We start from the raw sequence: 26,668 nt of genomic DNA, 5'->3' as shown, positions 1-26,668 counted from the left end.
TTTCCTCTTTACTTTTCAAGAGGGAACATTAAAATGCTAAATGCTGAAACATGAAACTGTCTGCTTTTTAAAATAACCATCAAGAACTTGCACTGAAATATTATACCTCATCCTTTAGCTATCATAGTGAAAAAAAAACTTAAAACCAAATAAATATTAAAGAGCAGTTTACTGCCAGGTTTTATTGAGGGAGGAGGGGAGTACCACAATCCTTTTTAATTCTGGATACTCAAAGATCAAGTTAGATACCATAACTGGATATCTAAAACATTCTAAAAACATGGTACAGACAGAAAAACTGTCTAAGTCCAAACTCAAGCTGCCTGCATGACACTAAAATCACTGAAACTGTATTAAATGTTCAAAAATACCACTTCATTTGTTCCCTCCTCTCATGATGTAAGACAACAGAAAAGCATCCTTAACTGATACAACTATTTTTGAAATTCTAATTATTTTAAGTTGTAAGAAAATTAAGGACTGTATACTCTTATCTAAACCAAAAGCTATTCTCACATCAATTCTACTAACGAATTCTTTGATCTATTCTGACCGATGCTGGCCTTCAATTTCAGTAACAGTTCAGTCCAGTATTATCAAGGGGGTGGAGAACTGAAACATACAATTTTAATCACTCTTGACGTTTCCTATCACTGAATATTGTTGACCGACATGGCTCAATATTTTTAGACTCCATTTGTAGATAAACACCATGAAACTGTTTTCTAGAAAAGTATTTTTCAGTTGTTTATTGGCGGAATGGGGAGCAAATTAAACACTGTGAACACTACTTTGCAGGTAGTAAAAACTTAAGAACAAACCCCTAATATTCTTGAAAGACTAGCTGAAGACCTTTGTGTATCTTCAAAATTATGAAAATGAAAATGTTTATACAGACTCTTGACAATCTCCCAGATTCAATCAAGAGTTAAGGTATTCTGTGTATATTACAATTGCTCAAAAAGGTAACAACGTTTAGATTCACCAAGTTTTCTCAGGTAAGCAACTTTTGCATGGCAGAACACTTTTCATAAATTTTTTTACTGATTCTGTATAGATCTGATTGTGTCATCAATCCAAGGTACCACCAAACCCGATTTGCTCCTCTCTAAATATATGTAAAGCTTCTATTTTCGGTCCGTGAATCATTATTTTCTTAGGCTCTGCCACATTCACTCACTACCAGTACTGGAGGTTGGCTTTCTTTGAGCTGTTTTTCACAAAGAACTTAAGTTGTTACTACAGCCCCAGAGCTGGAGCACAACAAAGCTGAGACGTGGAGGCAAGTGACGGGCTTAGCTAGATGACTTGGTTCCACACATGCAAGTCAGATTTGGATCCTAACAAAATTATACATTATTTCCTGATAACAAATCTCCTAGATCTGTTTTAAAAAGTCAAAACTTTGAACAGAAAAATCTATCAAAAATCTACTACATTTTAGAAAGGAAAATGGTTACACAGTAGGAAATGTAAGCAAAAAAAAATTAATCTAAGAACTTTTATCAGTAACTGACATTAACCAATTTATAACATATTTTCTCTTCTAATCTCTAAAAATATCCATGACGGATTATCAGTATTCCAAATGATATATTTATCTAAAGATTTCAAGCTTAAAAACCAGCATTTCAAATCCATACAGTTTCAAATTGTTCATTAAAGAAAATACTTGGTCCCCTGCTTATGGAAGAGTTTACCTAACATTCCAGGATAATTTCCAGTATTGATTTAATATCAGTTTGCAGGGGACAAAACTAACTAGAGTCACATCTAAAATTTCTGAGATTTCTAATGACTGATATGTTAAGTACAAAACTGTCCTAAAATGTAAATGTAACTAGCAGAAGTAATAATTCTTAGGAATTTCCGCAAAAAACACAGAAAATCATTATTTTATGGTTTGCGTAAAATTCAAGGTCAGGAAAGATTACATAAAACGAGTAACTGTGAAATGGCTATAATCACCAAGACAAAAAATAACAAATGTTGGAGAGGTTGTGGAGAAAGGGAAACTCTCACACACTGCTGGTGGGAATGCAAACTGGTGCAGCCACTATGGAAAGCAGTATGAAGATTATTCAAAAAATTAAAAATAGAAATACCATATGACCCAGGTATACCACTACTGGGTATTTATCCAAAGAACCTGAAATCAACAATACAAAGAGGCTTATGCACCCCTGTGCTCACTGCAGCATTATCCACAACAACCAGACGTAGAAGCAACCCAAGTGCCCATCAACTGTTGAGTGGATAAAGATGTGGTATATATATACAATGGAATACTACTCAGCCATAAAAAAAGACAAAATCATCCCATTTGCAACCACATGGATGGACCTTCAGGGTATTATGTTAAGTGAAATAAGCCAGACAGAGAAAGACAAACACCATATGATTTTACTTATTTGTGGAATATAAACAAACTTACGGACAAAGAACAGTTTAGTGGTTACCAGGGGGAAGGGAGCTGGAGGGTGGACACAAGGGGTGAAGGGGCACACTTCTACAGTGTCTAACAAATAACGTACAAATGAAATTTCACAATGTTACAAAATAAATCTTAAAAAAATGAATAATTGTTAAAGAAGTCAACATTCCAAATTTAGTTTCAAATGGCAAACCGTGCCAGACTAGAATGTATACATAAATTGATCATTGAGAAGATAAAAACTTTCACAAGCAGTGACTAAAATACCTCATTTTATATAAAGAATTATTAAATATTTATAGCCCAACATAAAGTCCTGTGGGAAACACTAGAAACCACATATAATTATTTCAATGCCTCAAAAAATAAAGGAATTGATCCAAAACAAAAAAATACTTAAACCAGGATGGTAGTTGGATTTCTGCCCCTCAAAGTCTGTCATTTAATTCTTTTTTTCCAAAAGGCACCGACCTCTTGATCACTATTAAGTGTGACTTAAACTGGCAACTTTTCAAGGAAATAGTTTAGTAATTTATGTAACAGATGTGCAAGAAAAACTACGTGAATGAGATAAGCCAAGAAAAACATCCTGATGTCCATAACTAAATTATAACCTGTGGGAGGAAGAAACTATAAAAATATTTCCCTTTCCTTACAACTTCAGTGGTTAGCAGTACCAAATAAAATAATCCATTTGATAGCAGCCCATTTTCAGATATTAAAATGGGCCTTGACTCCAGGAACTGTTCCAAAGCACAAGGCCACACTAAAGGAAAATACTGCACATTAATATATTCTCATAATCTGCATCTTTTATGGCTATTTTGTGTAAAAGCAAAGTAATATGTATATTAACTAAGCAATGATTTATCAGAAATTAATAGGGCCCAAATCTTGTCTCTGATGCCTGGACGAATTAACCACTCCGTGTCTGTTTCCTTATCTGAAAGGTAGCTCCTATATATTATTAGAGATTAAATGAAATGATATGTGAAAAGCATTTAGCACCCACAGTTCAACAATTTTTCTGCCAGTATTTATTATTTTTAGTTTGAAGATATTCTTTATATGGCTCCTTGGAGTTGACTGGCATAATACTTATTACGTACCCACATCTCACTCACTGGTGCAGAACTTTACAATCACAGTAACTAACAATCTATCTGACCCACAGTGTAGACACTAAAATGAAGGTTTTGAAGACACAACTACACAGCAAGGAAGAAATTATTCTACTATTAAAAAATCGCCAAAGAGCTGGAAATGAGTATCACTAAAAGACAGGACAAGTATCTATTAATACAAGCCCCAGCACAGAACAATTGCTACTTTATTAATAGAGTTCATATTTTGAAGTACACTCTCCTTAATACTCTTGGTATACCAACTGTGAGGCAGGGTTTTATTATACACTAAGTAGCAACTTCTCCCTTAGTGGTAATCTTACATTCTCTGATAAAATAAATAAAAAATCTCTAACTTTTTTTTTGATTCACTAAACTCATTTATACCAACTACTGGAGTCACACATTCCAAAGCAAATTATGCCAAAAACAAAGACTTTTTAAGCTACTATAATAAGAAGGGAAATTATCTAGCGTGAAGTTTATACAGTCATGCATCGCTTAACGATGGGGATAAATTCTCAGAAATGTGTCTTTAGGCGATTTAGTCACTTTGCAAACATCACAGAGGGTACTTACACAAACCTACCTGGTATAGCCTACTACACGCCTAGGCTATATGGTCAGTAATCTTACGGGACCACCATTGCATATGCAGTCCATCACTGACCAAAACATTGCTATATGGACCATGACTGTATTTACAATTTAGGAATATCAAACTAGCAGAAGTCTAAGGTTTCAAAACGGAAAAATAAGGTCCACATAACTCACTCCATGAGGTGTCTGGCTGAAAAAGGGTTTTAGAAGGGCCCCAATACCCAGGTTCTGTACACTGTTTCCTCTGTAAGAGCACAAATCATCATATTAGGAAATGTCTGGACATTCATGGGTCTTGATGGTTTATATGGAGTCCTTCTACTCTCTAGCACGGGCACTGCTGCTATCATGACTTGGGCAGCAGACAGGCTGACAGAAAAGGTGTAAGACTATTTACACACACTATTCCCATGGTGTCAAGGAGTTATTATTTTCCAGAGAGGCATTCTGGCAGCAATAAGATTTGGGGAGGGGGTATTCTATGGACAGCAAAAGGGAAGAATGCGTTGTGTGTTTCAGGGAAGCAGGATGAAAAGTTGCTTCCAAAATGTGGCAGCAATGGTGCTTGGAATAACACAGCAACACAACAGGCAGATCAGCCACCACTAGAACATTCTTTTCTTTTCATGGTTATAGGAAAAGAGCTCTCACAACACAAAATTGTATGAACACTAACCACTACCAACTATATAAAAACACATGTGCCAGTGGACAAAGTCTAGGGAAAAAACCATGAAAACAAGAATGGTGGGGGGAATATTTATTTAAAATTTTATTTTTACAATGAAAAAACTGATCTTTTTTTTTAAAGAAAAGAAAAATAGCACTTGTACATGAAACTTCTCTTCACTTGCTTGGGAAGCGTCCCATAGCTGGGCTGATTTAATTCTGCTGAGGATCAGTTTCCACTCCCCTGGCTCAGCAGCCTGTGTGCAATGTCAGTGCCCTGTCAGCACAGATAAAAGCTTTCTGAAAAGACAGCTTTGAGTGGAGGACCAGAAGGCAAGAGTGTCAAGTTGCTCTCTGCCCCTTGGCTAGCTGCAGAACAGTGCTGCTGCCTCCACAGACTATTCCCTACCAATGCCAGACTCAGCCCAAAACTATTTTCTAATTTTAGCCGATGTTTTTCTTTTTTATCACATATCTCTGTAACTTTTCATTTTTATTTTCTTCTAAAACAGTACTCTAGCGTTTTGTGAAAAATCCTCTAGGAGATATTATTAGGTGTTATGTGAGAAAAGGGTTCCATGGTGAGGTTTGGCAAATGTTATGTAAAACAAAGGCAACTTTACTACTGCAACACTTCTCAGAGACTTTACTACTCTTATGTGCACTGTGAGTCTCCAAGAGGGGACAATATTAAACATTTCTAAAACTTTGGGGACAACAGGTCTTTTCCCTGGAGCATTTTCCAAGTGTCCCACGAAATCCACTTTGGTATACACTATTTTTTTTAATTGCCCCTTTTTTCGAACTTCTAAAAATATTGTCAGTTTACCTTTCATCTTACCATTCTTGTTTTTCGTATGTTATTTCTTACTTTTTATCTAATAGATAGCTTTTCCTTTAACCTTTTCTTTTTATGTTTTTAAACTCATCTATTGGCTGGCTTTCAGCCTTTAATCTTGCTTTACATCTCATTTATTTTTACTGTATTTTTTAGAAAAACTCTTGATTGGGGCCACCCTGGTGGCACAGTGGTTAAGTTTGCACATTCTGCTTTGGCAGCCCAGGGTTCGCCAGTTCAGATCCCAGGTGCAGACATGGCACCGCTTGGCAAGCCGTGCTGTGGCAGGCGTCCCACATATAAAGTGGAGGAAGATGGGCGCGGATGTTAGTTCAGGGCCAGTCTTCCTTAGCAAAAAGAGGAGGATTGGCAGCAAATGTTAGCTCAGGGCTAATCTTCCTCAAAAAAAAAAACACTCTTGATTGATCTTTAGCGTTGACCTTAGTTTTGTATCTTGTTTAAGTCTCATGTGTTGTACTCTTTTTTCCATTGGTTATTCCAACTCTTTCAAAGTTCTCACTTTACTTATTTTTTTAGTTTTAAGTTTTAATTTCTTAATCCTCATTTAACAAACCTACATTAAACATCTGTCTTTTTTCCTATATATTTTATAATGCATAGCTGAACAAACAGAAAAGGGCAAAGAGCTCAGGAAAAGAGATGAACGGCCTCTCCCCACAGCCCCTTACCCTCTCACAGCAGTAGCTGCTTTTCTGGGCCCCCTCATGCAGAGGCAACATTTTTCACAAGGATCAATTAAATATGAATACAAGATACTAAGAAAAGAAAAAAATCAGCTTTATCGAGTCCCAAGGGTTAAAAAAATGATTATTCTGACAAATTAGAGCTGCTTTTTAACAATAAAATGTTAGTTGCTATGCAGGTGCCCCTTGGGAGTCCGCAGGACGCCCCCCGCTCAGATATCAAAATCCCTTATATAAAATGGTGCAATATTTGCACATAAGCTACGCACATCCTCCCATTTAAATCATCTCTAGATTACTTATAATACATGAAACAATACAAGTGCTATGTAAAGAGTTGCTATACTATATATAATACCTAAAACAATATATGTGCTATATAAATAGTTGCTATACTATACTGTTTAGCGAATAATGCTAAGAAAAAAAAGTCTGCATATGTTTAGTACAGATGCAAACACCATAGCTTTTGATCCACAGTTGGTTAAATCCACAGACACAGAACCCACAGATATGAAAGGCCAGCTGTATTTGAGAAGTAGCAACATAAAGGTAGCTTTACTATTTTGTATCCTGAAAAATGATCTTAGGGCACATCCTAAAGCCAGGCAGGCTGCGTGCAGTAGTTAGGATGTTTGGAGTCATCTTTGGGAGGCTTTTCCCTCAGCGCCTACTTCCCATTAATTTCCAAGACCTGTTCATTTTGCATTAAAAATACAGGCACTCACCTCTAGCCTTGACTCCGACAAAAGCCATTTAACCATTTCTCTATTTTCAGTGTATTCTCCTTTTATTCATCCTCCAAACCATGACCAGATTCATCTTCCTAATATTTAGCGTTGGCCATGTCAGTCCACATGAATTCATCACCATGTTCCCCCAAACATTTTCCTCCTCCTTTATCAGGGGACAGTACCATCCAGGGTTATGGCTTGAATATCACTACTGATTACTTCTCTCCCCTCATTCTGTCCAGCATCCAATCCATTCCCATGCGTTTTCAAATCTGTTTCCTAAGTAGCTCTCAAATACGTCCGTCCACTTCTCCCTACCCACACTGCCACTACCCTACCTTAATCCAGGGTCACCACCATTTCTCACCAGCATTATCGCCAACAACCTTGTAACTCCTCTATCTCCCGCCAGGCTAGAGCCAAAGTGAACTCTTGCTGAAATACAAAGCCTATCTAATTAAGCCCCCATTTTAAATCCAGCAAAGGCTTTATTACCTTCAAGATGAAGTCCAAACTCCTTAACATAACAAAAAAGGTCCTTCATGTGAGATACCAATTAATTTCTTCACTCCCATCACTGTCATTCTCACATCTATGCCTTTGCACAGGCTGTTCCCTGTTTTTAAGTCCTCTGTCCACCCATCCCTGTCTCCCAGCTAACTCTACCTCATCATCAGGTTTTAGCTTAAATGCCACTTCCTCCAAGAAATCTTCCTTTGACCCTGGGGATCTGCCTATATGCTCCTCAGAGCACCCTGTGCTTTCTATTATCTTACACTAAAACTAAAACCAGGTATGCTTGTCTTCCTGTTGACAGGAGACTTGCCTATCTGCCCATCTGGACTGAAAACACTCAGAGGACACAAAATGTCTTACTCACTTAAAGATCCCCAGTGCCTAGAACAGGCTTGGTGACAGCAGATGTTCAATAAATATTTAGTGAGCAATTGAACAAAAAGACTAAAATTCTTAAACAGTTTAGTTTCTTTCCTCTGACTAAAAAAGTCCTAACTGAACTGGTGATCTGTACCTGCATGATCTGGTTTCAACCCACCTGTCTAGCCTTTTCTCCCACTACTTCTGTTTCATTTCCTTCATGTGACAATTATACGGCATTACTAGCTGAGATTTAAACATGCCCTTTTCTTTCTTATTTCAGTAACGGTTCACTCCTGCGACTGCCACCTCTCCTTTCAGTTAAAATCAAACCTAGTTTTTAACAAAGAAACAAAAACGATGCCTTCCTGATTCTTTCCAACCCATAATCTCTCCTTCCTAAGATGAAATAAACATTACATTTATAACTTTTATGAATTATATTCTACCCTGCACAACGGTTGTTATGAATTTATTTGATTCTCTTAATATATTCTAAGTTTTCAAAAAGCAAGTCGAGTTGATCTTCATTATTTGTGGACTTTGTATTTGCGAGTTTGCTCACTAAAATGTATCTGCAACACCAAAATCAACATTCACAGGGCTTTCATGATCATTTGTGAACACGTGCAAAGCAGTGAAAAATTTGAATCATCTGTCGCACACATTCCCAGTTGAGGTCAAAAGGGATGCTCTGCCTTCTTGTTTCAGTTCTCATACTGTAAACAAGCATCTTTTCTCTGATCCATTCAGTGCCATGTTTTTTCACATCTTTGTGCTTGTTGTTGGTGATTCCACTGTTTAATATGGCCCCCAAGTCTAGTGATGAAGTGCTGTCTTAGTGTTCCTAAGCATAAGAAGGCTGTGATGCGTCTTAGAGAAAAAATACCTCTGTTCGATAAGCTTTGTTCAGGCACGAGGTATGCTCGCCCTGAGTTCAATGCTAATGAATCAACTATATGTGTGTGTGTATATATATATATATATATATATATATATATATATAAAATAAGGTGTTTTTAAACAAACACACATAAAACGAGGTTATGTACTGATTGATGAAAATGTTATGACCAGAAGCCCACAAGAACCTAACCCTGTATTTCCCCTAGGAGTAATGGCTCAGTATTTGCTAATTCAGTGTTTGTGGTGGCTATAGAACATTAATGCCTCAAATAAGAAGAAACGGCTGTACTATATATTATGCATTTCTGTTTCCCTCTCAGTGCCTAACAATGAATGCCACAGATAAAAGGGTTATTTAGTAACTAACTAATGAATACATAAATGAAACCCATGATCTCTTGGTAACAGAGAGGGGGATGGAAGAGAAGGAAGCTGAAGCTAAGACTAAGATATGAACAGATTAAGAAATGAATAGATGGGACTAAAATTAACATCCCCCACCAACAAACACCCAAGGAGAATGACATGAGAAATGCCACCCTCACAAAAATTTTTTTTAAAAAAGCTATCACGGAATAACGTTTTAATCTGAGGTCTTTTGAGGGTACAGCCAGAAAGACCTGTTAATTTGCTATCTCCCCTAAAATTAACTGACCCCTAACAAATACTTAAAAAGTTAAGATACCTTAGCATAAGATTTCTATGTCCCACAGAAACATGTGAAGAGCTAAAATATGAAATCTAGGCTAAAAAAAATACTTCAAAAACTTTAAATCTCCTCCTACTCACGCTCAGGGTCAACTATGGATCTGAGAGCTATCAAGGATTTCACTCCTATAGATGCTGTAATTCTTATATACAAGCAGCCCTCGCTTTGCACAGCACCTTGTTAACTGAAACTTGTACATACTGGAACCATGTCCTAGCTTTGTACAATCTGTTACCACAGAAGAGCTGTGCAAAGCAAAGACTAAAAGAATAGCATTAATTTCCTGTGTGTTCCTTTCAAAGTAATGCAAACGGCAGAGGCAAGTGAGCACATTTTATTGCTTGCTTCACATTCTATTCTGTAAGATGGCCAAATTTATTTGTTTATTGGTTTTTAAAGACTTATGTAACTCTATGGGCCAGGCAATTTCCTAAGCCCTTTACAAATAATTCATCTAATCCTCCTAAGAATTCAGCAAGGCAGATACTATTATTATCCTAATTTTACAGATGAGAAAACTGAGGCAAAAAGAGGCTAAGTATCTCATTCAATGCCACACAACCATCAAGAGGCGATCTCAGGATTTGAACCTAGGCAGTCTAACTCCAGAAATACAGGTCAAGAGCTTATGCTCCTAACTGCTATGTTATAGTCATGATTTTAACCAGTGCCCTCTTCTACTCTTGTCCCCTCTCTGATCCATTATCCAACTCAGCACTAAGGGTAAGCTACATAAGTGGGATCATTTCACTCCCTTGCTTATCAAAATTCCTCACTGGCTTCTTATTACACTCACAATAAATTCAAACTCCATGCAATGGCCTACAATACCGCTCTTCTTCCATGCTCTTGCCACACTGTTCTCTGACTCTCTTACCAGCTCTTTCCCCACTTAGGGCCTTTGCTCATTCTGTAATATCCTCTGCCTAGAACACTCTTTGCTCTACTCTCTGCACTCTACTTTAAATTCTTTAAGTCTTAACAGAGATGCCATATCCTCAGAAAGGCCTCCTTTGACCACCCTATTTAAAATGGCCCCATTTATCATTCTCTACTTCAGCCCCTTTTCTTTCTTTTTTTTTTTTTTTGAGGAAGATTAGCCCTGAGCTAACTGCTGCCAATCCTCCTCTTTTTTCTGAGGAAGGCTGGCCCTGAGCTAACATCCATGCCCATCTTCCTCTACTTTACATATGGGACACCTACCACAGCATGGCTTGCCAAGCGGTGCCATGTCCGCACCCGGGATCCGAACTGGCAAACCCCAGGCTGCTGAAGTGGAATGTGCACACTTAACTGCTGTGCCACCGGGCCAGTCCCCAGCCCCTTTTCTTCATAACACTTAAAAAATATATAATAATTTTGTTCACATGTTCTTTTTACCTATCTCTCTCAACACAAACTTGTTTACGACTGTACTTCAAGTATCTGAAAGAGCTCCAGATGATCAATAAATATTCATTAAATGAATAAGCCAGGTTATCCTGTGGCTTCCTGCAATTCTTACTACAATTCCTCATTCTCTTTGTCATATGGGTATCTGACCTGAGAAGCATACCTATAATATGAGTCTTAGAGATTATACAAACATGAAGAATATACTCTAAATCAATCACTAAAAGATGATCATCACATATTCTAAAAAACTCATATCTGAAAAATGTTAATCAGTCTAAAAGGAATGTCAATTATGTGTTATTATTTTCTAATTACTCCTTATAAATCCCAACATGACCAAAGGAATATTACTTGTGCTAAATTCAAACACTGTTTTTGTATCTCCAGCAAATTTCTCAAGCTTTTCTACTCTTAATGTTCACATTACTTGTATTTAATTACTTAAAATTGTGTGATTTTGCTGCGTCCTAATGTATACACATATATAATTTTTCTATTTGTTGGAAAAATGCCACTCTCAGCATATAACCAGTTTTTTCCAATTTAAGTGAAAAGAATTTCATATTCCAAATGAATTATGTATTTGATTCGGGGGTAAAGTAGGCATAAGTCTACACTTACGATATACATCCTAAGATTATCTGCAGAAAATTAATCCTTAAAACTTATTTCTACAAATGTCACAAACATAGATATTTTACACTTGTTTGCTAAATAAAGTGTCAACATCCAGCATTCTAATTAGAAAGTGCTGCCATAATTGAGATTTAAATTACTCAGTAATCAGCTGAACAGTATAAACAATTCAAAAGCCAAACAGGAGTTATAATACGACAGAAGTATGTGAATTGCAGGTAGACAGTTCTAAGAGGAAATATCATTAGGAAGAACACATTCTATGGAAGCATTTTATTGACATAACCAGAGTATCTTCAATATATACACTTGCATAGCATACGCTATGATTTTTGTCTTTTCATACTTGATTTATGGAAAGCAAATTACATTGCTGGAGGTGGGAAAAGCAGGGAGAGAACAGCAACGTAATATCCTTCACAAATCTTATTCTCTCAAGGTTTAAAAATATGAAAACAAAATCTTAAACTTTAATTATCCAAAAGAAAAATACCACCACCACACTTCCAAAGAGTTCTCTGCCCCACGTGCCAACTCTTTGTACTGTAGATGTTCCTACAAACTCAGAAGTTCTAGCAACATCTTAATTATGACAAAAATCTCTCTATATAATCTACCATATAATCCCTACTTTAGAAATCTGCCTCATCACCAAAAGGAACCAAACCCAGGGGTCCTTGGAGAAATGGGTGACCCCAGGGCAGAAGCAGTGAAAGTATAGGATAAGCTTGAAACATCTTGTGCCAGAGAGAAGTGCTCAAAAAAAAAGGCATGTCAAAGGACCAGGGAGCTTTACAGGGCTCCCATTGCCCAAATGAGTGACAACTTGGGTATTGAAACAAATAAGGGCAGTAACGGATTACAACTCATCGAATAACATGAAAATTCATAAGGGAGGGAAGGAAGGAAGAAAAAAAATGAGAGTTCTTGCTTACAGTAAACTGATAAATAAAGAGAGATGGGTGGAGCTGGGGGGCGTGGGGGAACCACCATTTGTAACCATTATAGTAAAGACTGGCACAAGCAAGAAGCATCAGTAGATGCTAAAACTAGGGGGTGGGTGATCGACGAGGAGAGGTCTCAGAGTATCTCTGCACTGACTGCTTACTAGTTGCAATGAGAAAATAGTACTATACGGTAGAGGAACCAGACAATACCTTGACTGAGTGATCAAAATTAACATCACTAATGAGGAAAAGACATTATTTTCTTCCTGAAAAGGGCATATCACTTAATGTAACATTTCAGCTGAGAATATATAACCTGAGGAAACATCAGCTAAACTTTTTTTTTTTTAAATATTGGCACCTGAGCTAATATCTGTTGTTAATCTTTTTTTTTTCCTCCTTCTTCTCCCCAAAGCTCCCCAGTACATAATTGTATATTCTGGTTGTAGGTCCTTCTGGTTGTGCTATGTGGGACGCTGCCTCAGCATGGCCTGATGAGCAGTGCCACGTCCACGCCCAGGATCCAAACCGGCGAAACCCTGGGACACTGAAGCAGAGTGTGGGAACTTAACCACTCGGCCACAGGGCCTCCCCCTCAGCTAAACTTAAATTGAGGGATATTCTATAAAATAACAGGCCTGTAATCTTCAAAAATGCAATGCCATGAAAGACAAAGAAAGGTTAAGAAACTCTTCATTAAAGGAGACTAAAGAGTCATGACAATTAAATACAATACTTGATCCTGGACAGAATCCTGTACTGGAGTGGGACAACTGACAAAACTGGAATATGGACTACAGAGAGATAAAGTTGTTGTTTCAATGGTACTTTTTCTGAACCTAATAATTATACTGTGCTTATGTAAGAGAATAATCCTTGTTCTTAGGAAATGCACTCTGAAGTCTTGAGGCAAAGGGGGCATGTAACCTACTTTCAAATGGATCAGAAAAGTGTGTGAGAGTGTGTGTGTATAGACATAGAGTGGAAGTGAAGGAAAAGAGAGAATGACAAGCAAATATGGAAAATCATAAAAATTGGTGAACCTGGATAAAGAGTACATATGTGCTCTTTACTATTCTTAAAATTAATTTCAAAATAAAAAGTTATTTAAAAATCTGCCTCATTGCACAACACTGTGAATGTACTAAATGCCACTGAATTCAACACTTTAGAATGATTAATTTTATATTATGTGAATTTTACCTCACTAAAAATAAACTTTTTTAAAAATCTGCTTCTACATAACACATACAACTTGGAACAAAGTCAATCTTCATGAAAAGAATGGGTTGGTATATTTCCTTTCCATTTTGAGCTGTTATGTTCTTGACTCTACAATTTGGAGAACATTTTTTTCAGTGTCAAACTAGGCAATAACTAGCTTTCTCAAGTGCAATCACTCCTACCTTAAAGCATCAGAATGTAGATAGAGAGTAAACATTATGCTTTTAGATAAAGAATGCATAAGTTTTAATGTAAAGGAAGTTTATCAGAGTTAAAACACATTAAGAAATTTAGGATTACTTGATTTTTTTTTTCTGGTGAGGAAGACTGGCCCTGAGCTAACATCTGTTGCCAATCTTCCTCTTTTTGCTTGAAGAAGATTGTTCCTGAGCTAACACCTGTGCTTCCTCTACTTTTTGCATGTGGGATGCTGCCACAGCATGGCTTGATGAGCGGTGTGTTGGCCCGTGCACCCAGGATCTGAACCTGCAAATTGCAGGCCAGTGAAGTGCACTGTGAGAACTTAACCACTATGCCACTGGGCCAGCCCCTAGGCTTACCTGATTTTTATAATTAATAGTCATTTTATTTTATATTTAAGTTATAGTGAAAGGAACAACTAGTTATATTAAGTTATACAAATCTTACTCTTTTGGGACACCAACCACCACACTTCCTCCCCAAACCATGTCAGCATGTCAAGAAGTCTTAAGTATTTGCATCAGTAAAAATGCCTAAAGGTCAAACATTTTATTCAACTAATAAATAGGCCAAAAACACCCTCAATAAAACTCTTAGGATTGTTCTAGTTACAAAGTTTTCCTGTAACATAGTAACCTATTACCATATTTAATGACAAAAGTTAATAAAAGCTGGCAAGACATATTTAGATACAATAGTAATAGACTATTTATGACTCTAAATAACTAGGACACCCATTCCCACTTGCTAGAAAAACTTTTAGCCAAATATACAGCATAAAATATTTATTTGGAAGTTGTTTTGCAAATATCAGTCATTACAAATTCAACTGTTTATCTTATAGTACACATTATCAATTCAAGCACAAGTTCCTCAACTGCAATTTTTTTTTTTTTAAGGAAGATTAGCCCTGAGCTAACTGCTGCTAATCCTCCTCTTTTTGCTGAGGAAGACTGGCCCTGAGCTAACATCCGTGCCCATCTTCCTCTGCTTCATATGTGGGATGCCTACCACAGCATGGCTTGCCAAGTGGTGCCATGTCCGCACCTGGGATCCGAACCGGCGAACCCCAGGCCGCCGAAGCAGAACCTGTGGAGTTAACCACTGTGCCACTGGGCCAGCCTCCTGCAGTTTTTAAATTCTAAAAGCCTGAGCTCCCAAGGCCTTCTTTTTTTTTTTAAAGTATGGGAATATTATTCCTATTCGACAACCAAAAACATTCCTACTCTGTACTTAAAGCAGCTGCACTGTTTTGTGTCTGTTTAATTGTGAAACAATCTTTCCTATTGATGGCAGTTGCTTAAGGCCATTTGCACAGGTTGTTTTTTTTTGTAAATCGATTTTTTTTAAAAGAAAGGACAGTGTGATGTTTTTCTTGTCAAGAAGTATTATACGTTAAAATAGTTTCACAAGCAGATCAAATATCCAAGGTATTAAAAAAAGGAGTATAGCTAAGAATTTTATTTGCATTATAGATCCCAATTTCACTTTTTACAGGTATGATAAAATAGCCATTAAAATAATTTTAATAGTAAAAATATACCTTTAAAGGGGTTTAAAAGTTTATTTAAAAAGTTCACCAACTTTTAAACTCCGATTAATTACAACTAATCTAGGGAATAAGTCTTTGTTCATTTATACCTTTTAATTTGGGGTTACAGCTTTTTAAAATTGTCTTTGAATTGACTTCATGTCCACTGGATAAATACTTAGTAGTGGGATAGCTGGATCATAAGGTATTTCTATTTTTAACTTTTTGAGAAATCTCCACACTGCTTTCCAGAGTGGCTGTACCAGTCTGCATTCCCATCAGCAGTGTATGAGGGTTCCCTTGCATCCTTATGTTCACTGCAGCATTATTGACAGTAGCCAAAATGTGGAGGCAACCCACGTGCCCATCAATGGATGAATGGATAAAGAAGATGTGGTGTGTGTACATATACATATACATATATATGTATATGTATACATATATATACTATACGGAATACTACTCAGCCACAAAAAAGACAAAATTGCGCCATTTGCGACAATATGGACAGACCCTGAGGGTATTATGCCACGGGAAATAAATCAAAGACAGACAAACCCGGTATGATTTCACTCATATATGGAAGATAAACACATGGATAAGGAGAACAGATTAGTGGTTAATGGAGGGGAAGGGAGTGGGGGGAGGGCAAAAGGGGTAAAGTGGTACGTATGTACGATGATGGATAAAAACAAGACTATTGGTGGTGAACATGATGCAGTCTATACAGAAACTGAAACATAGTGATGTACACCTGAAATTTACACAATATAAGCCAATAAAGTTGTCTGATGACAAAACTAAATAAACAAAATCAAAGAAGAATTTTCTTGAGAACACAACGGTAATCATTTTTGCAATATACTAACTGATTTAATTCTCTTAAATGTCTTGGAAGGTAGACCTTATCCCCATTTTATACAGCAGAAGTGGTACCCCTCCCCCACCCTTCATTTAAAAACAAAATTGAAACCCAAAGAAATCTGTTCAGCTTGGACACATTCATTACCAATTATCTTTTTAAAATACGTGGTACTCTGTTTAAAATACCCTACTAGTGCAGTTTCATTAAACGCGTTATTTGACTCCAGGAAAAAATCGAAAAGAAAATATTGAAATTAGTTAATCTTAAAAAAGAAAATGCATAAAACCCTTCTAAGAGAATGATAAAATGATGAGTTATTCTGCACTGGGACAATATGTGAAAATTACATCTTTATAGATATAAAACTTTATTTTGTACAATCTGATTACATCACTTACTGATTTTTTTCACATCTATATCCTTAGGTTTAGGTGCAGTGCCAAATAGCAAACACTAACTGAAGGTACATAACCATCCTATCAACAAAAAACCCTATCAACAAAATGATAAAAGGAGAAATCTTGAACCTCAACAGTGGTAAGCTTGTAAAACTATCTCCACGTGAACTCAAATACTTGGCATTTTGTTTAAATTAAGTGAGTAAGTTTTTTCATTTTCCATCCGTGATTGATTTAAACTTAGATTTACCCAAATGCATTTCCAAATCCCAAAAACTAGACTCAACTTTTCTTACATGAAGGGAATTGTTTCCAGAACCTCACTACTAAAATTTTAAAAACTTTATAATTTATCTCCCCTCAAGCTTTCAAAAAAACCAACCATCTACACTTTAAATTATTTAATTTGGACTATTTGATTGTTGTAGAAGGGGGACCTCCTTTTTTCAACAGAACAGCTTCTCACAGCGTTCAATGATGTCACCCTATGCTTGGAACCATTTCAGAGTAGGTTCTTACCAGTGAGCCTACATCATTTGACCTGTGTTTCAGATTTTTGACTCCATGTCTGATACTTCATTTGGCCTCACTTTCCTTTCAGCAAATACACATTTTTAAAATACCAGGATCTATCTCCTTCATGAACCTTTTGCTCAGTCTTAATTGTTCTTTCCATTCTCTGAATTTCTACAGTATTTATACCCTGTACCCCAAATTCAGATATCACACCTTCTTGTATCATTCTCTATTTCTTTTCCATGTGCTTTTCATGTGCATCCTCTTGACAGAATCATAAGCTGCCACTGGAACCATAAGGTCTATCTCTTGTCTTACGGTACTCTACAGGGATCATGGTAGGTATTTAATAAGCATCACTGAAGAACCCTTATAAGGTATGGCCAAGATTAGTAAGGATATCAGCAACATATTTTCAATTATTGTATAACTTTTAAATATTTATAACTTAGGTCAAAATAAACTACTTGGATAGGTACATAATGAACTAAGAAAAACTATTCCTAAATGATCCAATTTGAACATAAGAAAAATTGGGAAAAGTTGTGCATAAATCACAAATTAATATGACATAGGACTATGGGCACAACAAACTGACCACAACATAAAGATCACAGGATTAAGTGAAACTTATTAAAGTTCTGGAAGCTGGTTACAGAGGACTACTAATTCTGAAGCACAAAATACAGTTCATGACTATCACAACATTTTTTAGGATTAATTACAGTGAGTACCTTTGTTACAATAGTGAAGATTTTCTTTTTCACCTACAGAAACATCTGTCTCCTTCCCTTTCGTTGAGAGGAATCCAACTTACAGATGTTATTCAGAGTAGCCCAAGAGGCTAGAACAATTTTCCTTTATGACAGGTACAAACAGGGAAAAAATAATGAACGCTCTCAAAATTTGGTTCACAAATGTTAAGTACTATAAATTTTTTTCCCAGTAATTTTTAACTTGTATAAGGTATATATTAGTAATTCACCTTTATTATAGTGAAATATAACAATTTTTTGTTTAATGTTTTGCAAAAGTCAGCAAAAACTTTGAAATATATGTTCTGAAAGCAGATCATCTAGATTTAAATCTAGACTCTATTTTCTAAATATGTTATTTTGGGCAAGTTCCTGGACTTCTGTGTGGCCAGCTTCCTCATCAACAAATTGAGAATAATAATGATGTTGTCACCATTGTTCTTGGCACATGGCAAACGCTCAATAACTATTAGCTTTTATTAGAAACATCTAGACTTAAAAGGTCTCCTTGGTAATAAAAATCAACTTATCAAATTTAACATACTCATTCAAAAATATTTCTTGAGCGCTTACTATACGTCGTACACTGTTCTAGGAGTTAGTAATACAGCAGTAACAAAACAAAGTCCCTGTCCTCAAGGAGCTTACATTCCAGACGCAGCCGACAATACATGTAAACAAAAGAAGCAGAGGGGAAAAAAAGAGTGATGTGTGTGAATGCACGCTATTTTATACAGGAAGAGAACTAAGAGAAAGGTGGTAGATGAAGTCAGAGGGGGCAGCAGAGAGCCAGATCACGTAGAGGCTGGTAAGCAGTGAGAGAAGGGACTGGGAGACTTCTGGCAGATACGACTTAATATTTTTAAAGAAATCACTCTTGTTGCTGTGTGGAGAGCAGATAACAGGGTCAAAATTTTTATGTGGCTTCATGAGAAATGAGTCACACTTCAAAAGCCCATTCAGTACCAAACTTAAAACTATAAGCCAAACACATCAAACTAAGGATATCATTTAACCATGGTGGTTTAAACTGCAAATAGAAACACAGCTTTAATCATACAACCTTAAGTCACTTTAAAAAATGACAACTAAAGAATGAAGATGAGAATTAATAGAAAAAAGCTCAGTATGTTTATTTGCATTGTTCTTTTCATGCTAAAAATGCATAAAAACAAATGGCAAGAGAAACAAGAAACTGAATTTTCAATGCATGTCTTTTTTTCTATAATAAAAATATAAGGCTACCTGGATGAGAATTTTTGAGTAAAGCATTTCAAAAGCATGCATACACATTTACTACATAATGGTATTTGTGTGGAAGTTATAAAAAAAACTTATACTAGAATTATGTAGAACTTAAATGCACTCCTAAGAATTCAGAAATTAAAATTCGTATGTCAAAAGAGGACATTTTAAAATAATTGGCTAACTAGACTTTTCTTAAGTGAAGTACAAAATATGCCTGTTTGTTGCATATTAACGAAATCACTCATATTTAATAATTCATTAGCTAAATCTATCTACAAGTCATAAATACCTATAAATTGGTTCCAACATGGGACTATGTTATGTTCTTTTACCTGTATTTAATTTCCAGGCTAAAAGGCTCTGGTAAGCCAAAAGACTTTCTTGCCAATTTGGGAGAATGGGTTGAGTAATTGGAAAGCCCTTTCTGCAACGTGCTTTCCTTGTGAATAGCACATCTATTGTCAGAGATCATGAATTTGATACCATATTTTAGAGGGTTCTTTTTCTTGATATTGTTCAGTCTCTTTAAGGATAAAATGTCAACTTCAATTTGCCTTCATAAAATAAATCTTTTTACAGTTTAGAAGAAATGTTTTACATTAGCAGTATCTTTAAAATCTTGAGAAAATTCAAAACAAACAACAAAAATTAGCAGATGGAAATTACAGTATGTCTTTCCAAAGACTTTATTCCTCAACATGTCTTTCAAAAGAGTTACTTCTGTAATATGTTTTATAATATTAAAGTAAGAGCATTTATGATTAGGTCAACACAACACAAGGCACACACAATAGTGACATTTCCATGAGTTTCCCTATATGTAGGTTAAGATGTCTATTCAAGTGAAGAGTTTTAGGAGACAGGGCCCTCTGAAAATAATGATTCACAGAGTAAGACACAGTTCTTATATATTTGTGAGTAATCAAGTACTAGACAACAATATTTTCTTTATTCTTTCAAACATTATTATTTCTTTGACTTTTCTGGATGTTATAAATTATTTTGGGCAATAATAATAGGTGTTTCAAGAGTTTTATGTTAAGCACCATGCTAAGTGTTTCACATGCATTTAATCCTCATAAGAACCCTTTTACAGATACGGAAATTTATAGATAGGGAAATTTAGAGATACTGTTTCAATGCCCAATATTACCGCTTCTTCGTAGTGGACTTAGGATTTCAATCCAGCTCTGTTCTCAGAATCACAAACTGTTTCCTAGATCCATTAAATAACACCTAGAGGTGCCTAGGTATACCAGGAGAGTGTGTATGGCTAGGAAATTACTATAAAAATACATTTACAGACACACACACATAATTAGGCCAAACAAGGAAAGTTCATATGAAGTGATACCTTAAAAAAACAGTTAAATACATTGTCCAAGAATGTTAAGTAATGTCAGCTGAGACTAAAAGGAGTTACCTCTTAGTACATAAGACCCATTACAAGTACTAAAAATGTACTTTGAATCTATGAAGTAGTCTTGCTGCTCAAAAATTGGAACGTGAATTTGATCAAGTGACTCGATACAATTACCAATTTACAGGAAATACAGAGGTTAGAGAAACATTTAAATAATCCATGGAGATCCAATTAGCAAAATCCAGACTGCAGGAAATACAAATAATCCAGTTTCTTCAACAAGTAAACAGCAAGGGGAAAAAAAGACGATGGAGGTTGAACCTATAGATTAAGAGAATCAAGAGATATACCCACCAGTCAGAAAAAGCAAAAAGGAATTACAAGGCAATTAAGAAATGAATACTGACTGGACATTTGATATTAAGTAATCATTTTTTTTAAAGGTGTGATAATGGCATCATGGGTATGACAGAAAAAAAAAGACTCCTTACCTCTTAGAGATTGATATATTTATAGATGAAATAATATGGTGTCTGGGATTTGCTTCAACATAATACGGAGCAGGGGTGTTAGGTAGAAGTACAGATGAAGCAAGAGTGGCCAAATTGTTGAAGGTAGGTGTGTACATAGTTCATTACAAAAGTCCATTCGTTTTTGGATATATTTGAAATTTTCCATAATAAAAGCTAAAAAATAAATTCCAGCTAGATATAAAATCTAGATATAACTGTCAAAGATAAAACAATAAAATTTCTTCAAGATTAAAAAAGGTTACTTAAGCTGTCTATACTCTTTTTTCTTAAAGGAAATATTACATAAACACCAGAAACAAGTAAGAAAGTAATACAAGAGCATGGAAAAATGTTCAACTGTGGAGCCATACTATAAAAACTTGGAGTACTAATAAGTGGTACTTAAAATAAAAAAGGCCAAGTACTTTTAATGGATGTCTTGGTAAACAGATGAAAAACTACTTGTAAACTAACTTTAAAGGCCACAGGAAAACATAAGAGTTAAAAAGCTAAGTGATTTTTTAAAAGCACCTTAACAGTAGTCCCACATGGACTAATTTAAACTACAGAAAATCATCCCTAAGAAGTGCTGGCAGAAGATAAATTTAACTCATCTTTCTTGGAATTAAATCCTTAATATCTACTTGTGTCCAGTTACTAGAAGAGAGGAAAGATAATTAATTTACTGTTTCAAAGAAAAGCTGATACGGGAAGACTAGATAGCTGACAATCATCTTTGCTTTCAAGTTCTAAGAAGCAAACTGAACAGAGATTTACTGGTAAGATAAGGAAAACAAGGAGGAAAACATCTGAGGACTGAAAGAAAAGCAAACGAATGATAAATAAGTCCAAGTTGTGGCATATTTATAGTGGCAAGGTTCTTGAAGGCAGGTACAGTATTGTACTTTCAACTGAGTTCAGAAAATACAGAACTAATCCTATAAATAATAAATATATTATTTGGTGAAATAATTGAACAAACTATTTTCTATAAAACCAAAAGATTCTCCCTTGGGGTCAGCTAGAGTAGAACAGTAGTTTCTACAGCTCTACTACATTACCAAAACATTTAGGAATTAAAAACATGCAAATAACATCAACAAAAATCAACTTATGGGGGGGAAATGCAAGCTGTGCTTAAAAGAATAACTTAAAATGGACTGCCTATAGCAGTTGCCTTAAGACCTTGGCCAGCACTGTTTGAATCACTATCACAGAATAAGGGCCACTGATGAAATAGATTTACCATTAATATTACTCCCTGCGATGAAAAAGAAGGATTAGCAGGGCTTGAACAACAAGTAACAGTTTTTATCTACCACTACCATATTGCCTTCACTACATTTTCAAAATCTGGAGGAAAAACAGAACTGTAGCAACTTTCAATTTATACCATGTCTGGGATGACAACACATAGAAGTATCTCATTTTTTTAGAGCCTCAAATAAAGGGAGGCAGGTCACAGGATAACAATGATCAAGCTAGTCTTAGTTGGTGGGAGTGGTGTCACTTATCCCTTCCTGCCACAGTTGCTTTTTATGCAACTTGAGTACAAACGGGAGGAAACTGGAACTCCAAGCCCTGGCTGGCCTATGGTTTTATCTGCTTTCCTCAGTTCCACAATGCTCTGCAAAACAGAGCCATTTAATACCACCAGGAGGTGCAATAATTGTGGAAAATCTCTCCCCACCCTCCATAAAAGACTTCAAGGTCTCAAAAGCCAGTATTTGAAATATATCATTATATTTAAGAGCTGCCACCATACTGGATCTAACAGTAGCTCCAGGGAACACATTTTGAAGAATCCATTTTTCGTTCTGAAGTAAACCTCATCGGGCAGGGATATATGCTAAACAAAAGTCCTAGTTTTCCTCAGTTGTGGGTCTGCCCTTATTTACTACATGAAGCATTTAAATGTAACATTTATTGATTACTACTTTTTTTTTTTTAACAAACTTCTTTTTTCAGCCAAAACTATCTCCACAGGATAATGACTTCCCAAAATTTATCTGCTACTATGAAATACTAGTTCCAGGGTTTTTTTCCCTGATGGAAATTCACATCTCCAAACAGCCAGAGAAGTTGGAAAAAGTCTTACTCTAGCCCAATCCTCTCATTTTATAGATAAGGAATCCATGGTCTGGAGCTTCATGTGATTCTGCCTCAAATCACACATGTCTAGTTTAACAGGAAGTGTCAGAATCTAAACCCAGGTCTCCAAAACCCTAACCTGTGCCCTTTCTATGATATAAAGCCTCATTCTATTAATCCAAGCTCTCAGAGCAATCCTTAATCACTTCATTGTTTCCTCATCTGCAAGTTCCCTCATCACCTTATCCTATTGATAATCAGAGCAGTCATTCTATGGATCTGCTTCACCTCCATTATGGCATTTTAAGATGAACAGTCTCAAGTGGGCACAGTGCCATAGGTACTGGTTCTATAAGATGCTTACATTTTGGGGGAAGAATTTCTTCTCTCCTGCCAGTGAAAGATGAAAATTAAATCCCGAGTATTCATCAGTAAAAAAACCTCACGTTCTAATCTTAATATCATGTGTCAGACACCCACAAAACCTTTGAAAAGTCCTTGGTGGCAACATTCTTACATGTCCTGAATAACTTGGTTTGAGTCTCCATTCTAAATTGGGTGGTAAAAAGGAAGACAAGTTATTTTTCAACAATGGCTCTTCCATTAGATGACTTCATAGCTATTTACATGGCAAATTTAACCTGAAGCACTTGAAGATGAGTGACATAGGTGATAAAGACAAACAATATGAAACGAACAACAGCAGAGGAATACTGCCTTGATGTCTGTCTAGTGAAAAATGTACAGCCTCTTCAAATTTTTGAGTACCACAAATTTAGTCCTCTAAGATAACAAGATATTTCTTAGTGGTTTTCTTCTGATGTTCTCTGGCTTAGAAATAAAGAGATAGTTCTGTAGAGACTTCTGGACTTTTAAAGACTATTTGAGCTGGTACCTTAGTCTTTATACCATACATTAAAAAGCAACCAATGAATCAGGATCTGGAAAAGAACTGTGATTTTATCTTATCTTTGGAAAGCAAAAGCAAAGGGTATATAAATAGCAAAATAACTGTCTGAGGGCTTAATGGTCAAATGAATAGCTGATGACGGAGAATTATTAATGTCAATCACTTTTCAAACATGGAGCTTCTCTCTTAATGAAGTTTATCCCACTCTCAATGAAGAACATCTGCTATAGTTATCAAAAGTATACTGATCTGCACATATTGTGTGAAGACCTTTATATACTATCTAGGCCCTTAGCCTTTAATCCCCACAACGACATTCTAAGGTAGGTATCTGTCATTATTTTCATATTGCACCTGAGAAAACTGGGGCACTTTAAGTTAAGTAACTTACCAAGGTTACAGAGCTTGAACCCCACCCCCCGCAGGTTCTGAAAGGTGTGTTCCTTAGGCCTTTTACTGTCTCCTTAGAAAGGCACAGAAAATGTAAAAATATGGTCAAACTCTAAATTCTATCCGATGCATAATCCAAACCATTGTGAATTATTTTCTTCTGGTGCCAAGAAAGCCTCAATAGTATGCCACCTACATTTCCTGATTTTAGGTTGGGTGGATGGCACAAATGACCTGGTTTTGTCATCATGCTTATTGCATAATCACCAAAACCCAAAAGGAAGGGGACTGCTTAAATTCTTAAACTTTATTTCCTGCTGGCCTAGAAGACCTTACTTAACCACTATTACATCTGATACACTCAATTTAAGTGTTAATGTTTTCCTACCATAATAAGACACTAAAGTTATCATTTAAGTCTTAAAGGAAATCAACTATGTGTTAGTGATTTTACCTGTCAGAGAAGTTAAAAGCAGATCAACAGGATATAAAGGTAGGTTGCTTTCTTCTTTAGGGGAAATTTCTTAATGACTTGTTAATTAAACTGAATGGAACAAGTGGCTCTCCAAAAACGCAGTGTAACGGAAAAGGAAACGGAGGAAAAGAATCACAAGAAGTTATCTACTTTCACTAGTGTCAGTAAAGCAAAGGATGAGTCTCCTTTTGAGTAACTTCAGCCTGATCGTAATGACCACTTGTTACACCTACCACCCACTCTAACACCTTAGGTTCATTAGGAATGAAACCTTGCAAAGTAAAGGACTTATCCCGACCAGGCCTGAGGTATCCGCACCAAACCCTGAGGGGCAACGAGGGCCAGTGCACTGCGTCCCCCACACCCAAGCCTACGCTGCTGTCCAGGAGGCAAAACCCACAGCCTGGGGCCAAGACAGTCCTCGGGCCAGCGCGGTGACCCAGCTCTAGACTACCCTACCCCCTCCCCTACCAAAGGGTCTGTGCCTAGAGGAGTGGGGGTAGGGGAGGTGAGAAAGGCCTGGCTAGGACTGCAGGGAACTCAGCGGATGTTTCGAACGAGGACGGGTCCCTTCCCAGCCTTGCCGGTGGCGCGGCTCGGGCCCGGGAGAGAGCCGGCCGCCGCCATGATGGGGCTGGCCGGGCCGGGGGGCGTGACGCGGACGCCCCGCGCGCAGGGTCAGCTCCCCGTTCCCCTCACTTCCCTCCCCTGCGTGGGCCTCGGCCACAACTGCCCCCCGATACTCACGCTTTGTCCACCAGCTCCCGCACCTTCCACATGTTCAACATGGTGCCCCGCGCGGGCCGGGCCGCCGCCTCCCTCTCCTGCTCCCCACGGACACCGGAACACTTCCGCGCCGGGACAGATCCAGGCCGGGGTCGCCGCTGCCACCGCCCGCCGCCTCGAACTCTCCCAGTCAGCTCCTTCTCTTCCCACAGCCGCGGCGCCGCCGGTGACACGTCGAGACGCGGGGACAGAAGCGCTGCGTGGAGCGGAAGTGCCCGGCCTTCCGCCCGCTGCGCGCGGAGCACGCCGGGACTTGGAGTTCTCTGCGCGTCAAGCCGGGCTGGTTAAGCTGAGAGTTGGTGTGGTAAGGTTTGCAGGATTTCTGTTAAAGTCTTCCCGTCCTTCTCACCCCTCCCCATCCCCGTGACCTACAGAACCAGAAACTCTGAGGGTGGGGCCCAGCAATCTGTGCTTTAACAAATCCTCCGGTCTCAAGTTTCAGAACCACTGGTATAGGATCTAACCATACTCAAACATGCTTTTCAAATATAAAGTATTGCCATGTTATTAATAATGATTATGCGAAAGTGTGGTTGGCATATGTATTCCTCATTGACAGAAACATCCCTGTATTTGGTTCCAAGCGTCCAAATCTACTTCCTTTCCTGGGCATTAGTTTCCATCCCTGTAAATTGAAGAGGTTGTATTCTAAAACCTATTCCACTCTAATACTATGATACAGTGGTTTTATTTTTAGACAGATACCTATTATGTTTGTCAGATACTTTATTATAAAGCTCAAAAACTCAGTTCACACTCCATGGGAAACTGTACAAACACAGCCCTACAACACTATGACATGCTCAAGAAGTTGGCAGGTTTATATTCTTT

The 26,668-nt window shown here is 37.1% G+C and overlaps 1 protein-coding gene across 2 annotated transcripts in view; it reads right to left on the bottom strand.

The window, feature by feature from the left end:
* The window catches only part of CLINT1 (clathrin interactor 1), a 62,484-nt gene extending 36,397 nt beyond the window's left edge, over positions 1-26,087 (bottom strand). Inside the window, exon 1 of one of the 2 annotated variants that reach the window (XM_008515084.2) lies at positions 25,799-26,087. In XM_008515084.2, the coding sequence (XP_008513306.1) occupies positions 25,799-25,839 (41 nt within the window). In that variant the 5' untranslated portion in view covers positions 25,840-26,087. The remainder of the gene's footprint in view (positions 1-25,798) is intronic. The other variant, XM_008515095.2, reaches the window with a different exon arrangement.
* Positions 26,088-26,668: the final 581 nt, after the last annotated feature.

This window comes from Equus przewalskii, chromosome 13 (assembly GCF_037783145.1).
Source record: "Equus przewalskii isolate Varuska chromosome 13, EquPr2, whole genome shotgun sequence".
Taxonomy (NCBI): domain Eukaryota; kingdom Metazoa; phylum Chordata; class Mammalia; order Perissodactyla; family Equidae; genus Equus; species Equus przewalskii.
Note: the sequence above shows the minus strand (reverse complement) of the source record. Positions and strands in the feature narration are given on the sequence as shown.